The sequence below is a fragment of the Calidris pugnax genome, unplaced genomic scaffold (assembly GCF_001431845.1).
Source record: "Calidris pugnax isolate Ruff unplaced genomic scaffold, ASM143184v1 scaffold314, whole genome shotgun sequence".
Lineage (NCBI taxonomy): Eukaryota > Metazoa > Chordata > Aves > Charadriiformes > Scolopacidae > Calidris > Calidris pugnax.
The window spans coordinates 448621-456943 of NW_015091027.1; the positions used below are offsets into that span (position 1 = coordinate 448621).

The 8323-nt window shown below is 57.2% G+C and overlaps 1 protein-coding gene across 1 annotated transcript in view; it reads right to left on the reverse strand.

The window, feature by feature from the left end:
- Positions 1-290: 290 nt before the first annotated feature.
- The window catches only part of LOC106896149 (disintegrin and metalloproteinase domain-containing protein 18-like), an 8530-nt gene continuing 497 nt past the window's right edge, over positions 291-8323 (reverse strand). The window contains exons 3-20 of the mRNA XM_014955893.1: positions 8062-8120; positions 7694-7772; positions 7484-7560; positions 7212-7366; positions 6755-6822; positions 6417-6488; positions 5886-6052; positions 5459-5540; positions 5131-5267; positions 4522-4708; positions 4134-4223; positions 3559-3757; positions 2561-2669; positions 2053-2236; positions 1674-1754; positions 894-1011; positions 658-805; positions 291-429 (exon numbers count right to left, since the gene is read on the reverse strand). Coding sequence (XP_014811379.1) covers positions 291-429; positions 658-805; positions 894-1011; positions 1674-1754; positions 2053-2236; positions 2561-2669; positions 3559-3757; positions 4134-4223; positions 4522-4708; positions 5131-5267; positions 5459-5540; positions 5886-6052; positions 6417-6488; positions 6755-6822; positions 7212-7366; positions 7484-7560; positions 7694-7772; positions 8062-8120 — 2151 coding nt within the window. The remainder of the gene's footprint in view (positions 430-657; positions 806-893; positions 1012-1673; positions 1755-2052; positions 2237-2560; positions 2670-3558; positions 3758-4133; positions 4224-4521; positions 4709-5130; positions 5268-5458; positions 5541-5885; positions 6053-6416; positions 6489-6754; positions 6823-7211; positions 7367-7483; positions 7561-7693; positions 7773-8061; positions 8121-8323) is intronic.

Consider the following 8323-nt stretch of genomic DNA (forward strand, 5'->3'; position numbering starts at 1 on the left):
AGGGTGTGACGTCACTGCTCGCCGCGAGCTCAGTTCCGGACCGGGAGGTCCCGGCGCGACCGGCTGCGGGGGGTTGGGGGCCGGTCCCTCCGGGGGGGAGAACCGGGGGGCCCCGGGGGGCTCTCACTCACACAGCGCGGCCAGCAGCGCCCGGCGCGGCCACATCCTCCCCGCCGGCCGGCAACGGCCCCCGGCCCGCCTGGTAACGGCCCGTCCTCCCCGGCCCACCCGGTAACGGCCCCGCCACCCCCGCACGGCGAGCAGACACGCGGCTGCTCCCAACGCCTTTATTAGCACTCGCAGCGCGCCCCCGGCCACGGCCCCATCTCCATCTCCATCATCTCCGGCTCCCGGTGCGGGGCCGGGGTCGGGTCCAGCCCGGGCTCCGGCTCCGGCTCCAGGGGGTCGCTGCTCTCCTCCTCGTCGGAGCTGTGCGGGGACAGAGCGGTGCCTCAGCCCCGGGCTGGCTCCGGAGCGCCTCGGTCCCCCGGGGATCACCTCTGTCCCCCCCTCTCGGGGATCGCCTCTGTCCCCCCCCGCCAGGGATCATCCCATGCCACCCCCAGGCATTGCCTCAGCCCCGGGAATCACGACCCTCCCGGTGGAACACCGTGACCCCATCCCATATCCCCCGTACCCCCCAGGGGCCCCACTGACCTGTCCGTGCTGTGGGCCTGCTGCCCGCAGTGCCAGCCCCGATGCCACAGGACGAGGCAGACGGCCCCGGCGAGGAGGAGCAGGGGGAGGCAGGAGCCCAGCACCGTCCAGACCTTCGTCGCCTTCTTCCTCCCTCGCGGCGGGAGGCCTGGGAGCAGACATGGCACTGCCACCCTCCCGCCGGCCCCAGGGACCCCAGCCCGGCGTCCGTCCCCACCGCCGCTGCGGGCACTCACCATAGTCCTTCACCTCGATGCTGCTGTCAGTGCTCCCCCCCATGTGGGACCCCTTCTTCAGGCAGTTGGGGGGCTGCCAGCCGGGCTGGCAGTGGCAGCGGCCCTTGTTGTTGCACACCTGAAAAACCCAGGGGCGGGTGGGAGAAGTTTGCAATGAATTCAGGCCGTGGACGCTCATGCCCAGACCAGCACCAGTCTCGCTGCCACTGGTGGGGCTGGGACAAGGCCACGCACGCTCCTGGGCGCTCTGGCAGCTGAGGAATCCTATCCAACAAGGACCACACCGTGAAGTGTGGGCTCCAGTAGCCTGGAGACATTGAGCAGGCACAAAACATCCCCCTCCTGCAACACCCGCCTGATCTCTGTGCGATGAGCAGCAAACAGGAGCTCCCTGCCCTGGCCATCAGCAGAGCCCGGCGGGGTCTGGGGGGCCCAGCAGCCCCCCCGCAGGGCAGTGCAGCCCCCCCGCAGGGCAGTGCAGCCCCCCCACTCCCTCCAGCCACAGGCTGTACCTACACGATCTCCGCTGCCCTCAATTCCACATCCCTGCCATTTTCCTTTCATTTTTTTCCCCCTCCATAAACCAGACCAACCATCAAGTTCTCCATTTCGGTGAATAAAGCCTCTTATTTTGATACTGGCTTTAGGATCAATAGTTTCACTCTATTGGCTGGCAAGGTCAGGATTTTGCACAAAATGAGCCTAAAACGGGTCTCCAGCCAGTTCCCACAGCCAGTCTGCAGGACGGAGGCACCTGCCCCGTGCCGGGGGGTCACTTACGCCGTGGCCGTGGCACTGCACGTTGCTGTCACATCTGTACCCCAGGGCCGAGCGCGGGTGACAAGTGCCATTTATACACACCTGGGAGAAAACACGGCAGTTCCAGCTCAGCGCTGCCTCGCCATCGCAGCACCCAGCCCAGCCCTCTGAGGTCCCAAAACACTGGAATTATGTACTTCTGAAACACCAACAGTGCTTTTAAAGAGCTACAGTGGGGTTACGTCTGACCTCACACCAGGCCAAACCTGGAGTGTAACGTCAGCACGGCTTAACTGTTTGTGAACATCAACCACGCTCATGCTGCAAAGGAGCAAATATTTCTTTTTATCATTTACAATTGATACCTGATATTTTAGATGATTATAAAGTGTTTTCTTACCTTTCCAGAACCGCACTTGGTACCTGGTGGAACCAGAAGAGGATCCAGCCTTTCCAGAGCGTTGAAATAATCCATAGAGACACACAAATGCTTGTGCACTTGGACGTAGAGGACGGCGGCGGCGGTGGATGCCAAGGGAGTGCTGTGCGGGTACGTGCAGATCAGCTTCCCACACCTGAGATTCCTGTAAAACCAACGTCCATGGGATGGGTATCACACACACACACACACACACACACACACACACACGTATGTGCTGCCTGATGAACCACTAGAAACATTTAACAGCGCGGCACAAATCTGAGCGCTGCGAGGTAAGGGAAAAGAGGCAGGATTTGGGAAATCCAAGAGACCGTCACTAATGCAGGGACAGAGCCCCCCCACAGGAGAGCACACACAAAGCTCTACTGCTCCACTCTGTCAGCTGGAGTCTTGGTACTTCCCCTCTCCATAAAGTCCCAATAAATACAGGTTTTTAGTGGAGGAAGGGCCCTTTACTGGCGCGTACCTCCTGGCACAGGGTTTGTACCGTCCGATGTTCCTGACCCCGCAGTGTCCAAACCTGTCCTGCTGGCTATTGACTTCCTCGTAACAAGCCATAGGAGCGTTTTTTGAACCTACAAGTTTAGCAATAATATTTATTGTAATTTAAAGGAACACAAAGGGACATATTACGGTACCTAATAACCTCTTAATTTTTCACCCTGTTCACAGCAGAACAGAGATGCTCTTCACCAATTAGAGAAACCATAATTCCTGTCCCTGAAATGCCAAACCCCAGGCAGCCCTGAGCTCTAGAACATGGGATTAGCAATCAGGTCAGCTCTCTAAGTAACTTCACTCGCAGATAATAATTTGCTTTTTTTGTTGCTGTTTCCATTGCTATCATGAAGTCACTGGGAGAATGACGTGCTACTGAAGTGCATATTAACCAGATTCCAAACTGAGCTTGAAATGTTTCTTGAAGCCATGTCCTCCCCTCCTGGGGTGCCTTCCTTAACTCCCCACGTTCCCACTATCATGAAGTCACTGGGAGAATGACGTGCTACTGAAGTGCATATTAACCAGATTCCAAACTGAGCTTGAAATGTTTCTTGAAGCCATGTCCTCCCCTCCTGGGGTGCCTTCCTTAACTCCCCACGTTCCCAGTCCCCTCCCTCCTGTCCCCTGAGCGCAGGCAGGGGCAGAGGCCGGGACACACGGCTCAAGCCTTGCACAGAGCACAATCTCCTCACTCGGATCCCACACGTCCCAGCGCCCTCCCAAAAACCCTCCGGCTTCAACAGGGGCCTGAAACCAAACACAACCCCCATTTCCACTGATCAAACACAAACCCTCGTTTCCACTGAAACCAGGTGAAAGAGACACGATGAGATCGACCCGAGATCGGTGCGTTAAAGAGCCAAGACACAAACAGCATCGTTACTGCTGCAGCACCTCCTGCTCCCGGGCAGGACCAGTAGTACCAGTACCCACGGTCCCAGTACAACCAGAGCCGCCCGTTACCTCTGCCGTAGAGCGTCTGGCACTGCAGGTCGGGGGACTGGCAGTGTCCCCGGTAGCAGTAGCCGGTGCCGCGCTCGCAGCTGTGCCCGTCCTGCACGTAGAGGTCGGGGGGGCAGGAGGCGGAGGACCCGTTGCAGAACTCGGCCAGGTCACACTGCGCGTCGGCGGCGGGGCGGCACGGCGAGTTCTTCCTCTTGAACTGCCGGAGGAGGATAAAGGGTCCTGCTCGCCCTCCCTCCCTCCCTCCCGAGACACGTCCCCGGGCACTGGGCTCAGCACACGCCTGTGGTGCTGCCCAGGACAGGCCCCCCCAGGAACCTTCCCCCCGGGGGCTCTGGGCGCTGAGCCGGGAACCTCTCCACAGCAGAACCTGGCTCTCCATCCTCCAGCATGGGGACAGGCAGAACATTTGGGATGTTCTGAACACGGGAACATCTCTGTTCTCCAAAACCACATAACTGTCTCGTAATCAGTGTGGGGACAGGCAGAACATTTGGGATGTTCTGAACACGGGAACATCTCTGTTCTCCAAAACCACATAACTGTCTCGTAATAACCATAAAAATGTGCCTTACCTGACATTTCTTACAACATAATCCAGAGGAACATTTCGCTCCTGGCTTAAGCTGACATCTTTCAGAGCAACATTTATCCTTCAAGCATTCCTGGGGGGATATTAAAAAAACACATTATTCTGCTTTTTTGTTCCCCTTGAGCTTTTTACTGCCAGGGGTTGTCCCTTTCCTTCTTCTCCCCAAAATGCCACGCTTGGGCAGTGTCTCGCAGAAGGAAACGGGCAGCGCTGCCATCAGATGGATGCCAACGCAGAAAAAAATCTAAAACCCAGCGTAATTGCTGTGCTGGCCTCTGCTCCAGCCATGCCCTTGGGCTCCAGGCTCTGTTATTCCAAGCACAGGAACTCTACAGATGAGCATCTCTACCCGCGGTTCCTGCGGTGCCCACCTCGTCCACGCCGCAGTCGCACTGCTCGCCCCGCTCCACCACGCCGTTGCCGCAGACGGGCGCGCGCCGGTAGGACTGTCCGGTCAAGCGGGGCTGGTGGAACAGGCAGGTGCCTCCGCCGCGCCGCAGGAAGGTCTCAAAGTCCCTGACGCTGCAGCTGCTGAAGGCTTTTGCCCCACTGAGACCTCTACAATAAAGCCATTATCCATTGTTTGTGTTAAAACACATCCGCGCTCTCTCAAAATCTCTGTGCCATTCAAGGGCTCCTTCAGACGCTGGCACAGGGCACAATGGTCCCCTGGGTCTCTCTCAATTCACTTGTCAAACCTCATTTTGCTACTTATTATTAATAGGGACTGAGAAGCATTCAGAAATATCTTGCTTTTGGAGAGAAAAAGTCTTTTTTCAAATTAAGTACTGAACCACTAATTTAATTGTTCTTTTTTTCCTTCTTAAAGGAATAAAAGCAGATGTTTCTGAATTTGTTTAATTTTTTCAGCAGAATGACATTTGTTGAGGACACCTCTGATGAGAGGACACCTCTGATGAGAGGACACCCCATTACCCCACCACAGCCCCCTCAGGATGGGACGGGATCAGCCAACTCACAGTGCCTCCGGGCTCATGATGCAGACGTTCCTGGGGCAGTGGCATTTTTGGGGGTCGTCGTAGTTTATGCCCAGGCTGTGTGCCAGGAGCTGGGCCAGGAGGACGGAGAAGGACTCCAGTGTCACGGCGTCCTGGTACTGAAGGGAGGAGAGAGCGGGGCTGCTGCAGCCGTGGAGACCCCGGCAGAGACCCCAGCTCCAGCCACGGATGCTCCCCCCGTCCCCATCCCTGCTGCCCGTGGGGAACTCCAGCTTCATGGAGATGCTGTGTCCCCGTGGGTGACCCACACTGACCCCCCCGGGCTGTCGGGGCCCGGGTGACACCGTACCACGGCCACAGCGGCAGCAGCGTCCCTCTGACACGCCTCCCCCAGCGCCACGGCGCCCACGAACTCTGCTCGGTCCCTGTACCTGGAACAGACACCCCGACACCGGGGTAACGGGGGGATCCAGGGTCCAACAGCCCGAGTCCCCCTCGCTCCCCTGGGCTGTTTCTGTGCCCCCTGTGTGGCCGGGTGCCTGGCAGGGACCGGGGCTGCCACCGTCCCCTCCCCAGGGCAGCAGCTCCTCGGCCACGGGGCACGGGACGGGCAGCACCATCACAGACACGGCATCGCTGCCGAAAGGGATGTCTTGAAAGAAGTACTTTCAAAATACTAAGAAATTAGGAAATATGTAAGAAACATGTTCAACCTACGTTGGTTTAACTGATTTCTACCATGTAACCTCTAGCAAGCTGGGAAACGTTTATCTTACACTAATAGATAAGCTACGTCGTATGACTGCTGAGCCAGATGGAGCTGTTTCCACTGTAAAAATCGCTGTAGAAGGACGTCGGCCTCCTCTGCCGTCGATATTTTGTTCTCCTCCTTCCACAGCTCCAGGGAGGAGAGCACAATGGTGACATTCAGAGGATTAAACATCTGAAAGCGTAAGAGAGGAAACGCCTGCTCACATTCCTTTCCTTGTGAGCAGAACGACAGCTCTGCACACAATAAATCACGTGGGAAAAGGCAATTGCTGTTGTCAGTCACTGCGTATCATCTGTACAACAAACAGAATGAATGGACTCAACAAATAAAAAGATATACTGAGAGGCATGAGCAGAATAACTTCACAGGAAGGTTTTTGGGGAAGGTTTTCTGGCCGTGCCCAGCCCTCACAGCCAGAACATTGAGACTGGGAATTTTTTACATAAACTCCGCCAAAAGCTGGGAAACAGGGGCCATTACTAACATCGAACCTCCCATCATTGTGCTACAATATAAACCAGGCTTCAAAACTTACGTTGTTGACTAAATTGAAGACCTGGATTATCTTCTGCATTGCAGCACCCGTGTCTGAACCCATGTACTTGTACTGAAAAACAACCCGGGAGGAGGTGAGAGCAGAGCAGGTGTTTACCACCACGAAGCAGAGCCAGGGTGAAATGCTGAAACGATTCCCAACGCCCAACCCTGGAAACCTGAGCTACCAATTTTCATTCTTTCTTTGCTACAAAATCCACAGGACATGTTACTTTTTAAAAGGGGAAACACAGACATCTAAAAGCTTGGAAATGGCATCATTTCTATGCTGACGTAAGTTGGGCAAACACAAGGGGAAAGTGACAGGCAGGGACTTACCAAAGCCTTGTCCATAACTACGTACACTTTGAAGTACTTGGGAGATCGCGCTTTAGCTGAGAGGGGCTGAAAAAGAAAAAGGTCTCCAATGCTATTTATTTCTATAGTATATTTCTATACAGAACTGAGTTCTGTAGGTTTGTTACACGACTCCGGCGTCCATTCAAAAGCTTCAATGCTGCCTTCAAACCAGCATAAGGCAAGGAACCTTCCAACGCAGCCAGTCCTGACCTTGCCAGCAGCCGTTCTGCCTTGGTGACACCTCATTAGGCACTGGGCGAGTAACGACCCACGTGACACCCTGTCACTGGCATCCTAAACACCCTCCATCTCCATCCATCCCGACAGCACCAGCCAAAGCTCCCTGCGGGATTGGACCCTCCCCGTGTGATGGGGACACCGGCACCACCACAAGGACAGAGGCCACTCACTTGGTCTTTGTTCGCCGTCTCCTCCGCTGTCAGCCCGTCTGGCTCGCTCCCGGGGAGGCTGGTGGCCAGGAGGGATCCGGCCGGCTTCTCATCGCTCATTCGATACACAAAGTGCTCGAAGGCAGGGGAGTAATCCAGGGGCTCAATCCCGTAGCTGACGTTCTCAAACTGCAGGAAACCCCTGCCACAGCGACAGCGTGTCATTTGTCACCAGCCATGTGCCATCAGCCGCCATGGAGCGTGGCAGCTGGAGCATCCCTGGCCATAACGGGCATCGCCGGGGGGTGTCGGTTCCTACCGTAGCCCCGAGCAGGTGCTGAGGGTCACTGCCGAGCTGGGGAAGCCCTCGACGTACCCCCGGTAGTAGCAGCTGCCCTGTGTCACGACAGAGGACAAGGAGGGGGAGCAATTCCCCAGCCCTCACCCACGGGCCGAGCCGCACACACCGAGAGCAGCTCCGCGCCACGACGCTCCCGGCACAAACACCCCCAGAGCAACCCAGGGTTACCTTGAAAAGGCTGGAATCGGAGCGCAAAGGTCCCTTCTCGTTAGACACGTAAATCCTGAAATCATCAGACAGAAAGGCACTACAAGAGAAAGGTGTCAGGTGAAGCACTTAGAGCAGTGTCTCCTACCCCGTGTCCTGAGCTTGTTCCAGGCCCCGCAGCCCCCCCCCTTGGCACTGGGGGACCCAGAACCTGCTGGTGTCAGGGCTCGGGGGCACAAACACCCCTCACACCCACCCGGTGTGTGGCACCACACGCGTCCCCCGGGGGCTTTGGGACGTGCCCACAGGGTGTGTGTGAGGGAGGAGGGTGCAGGGGCCACAGGGGGGGACGGTCCCACAGCCCCCAGACGGGCCAAGGGCCAACTCACTGCTGCTGCAGGCGGACGGTGTACGGCCTCCCCTCGATCCGCAGGACGTAGGACACCTCCTTGTGCATGAGGAGAAGCAGAGGAAGGGGGAATTAGGAAGGAGGGCTGTGGAAGGGCACGTGTGGGGGCGCAGGAGCTTGGCCCCTCCTGGAGGCGCAGGCCCAGCCAGGGCCGAGCTGGCAGCACCGGTGCAGGGCCTCCATTACAGCTGCCAGCACATCTGTGTGTCCCCAACCCCCCCCAGGCAGAAACCCCAATCCCC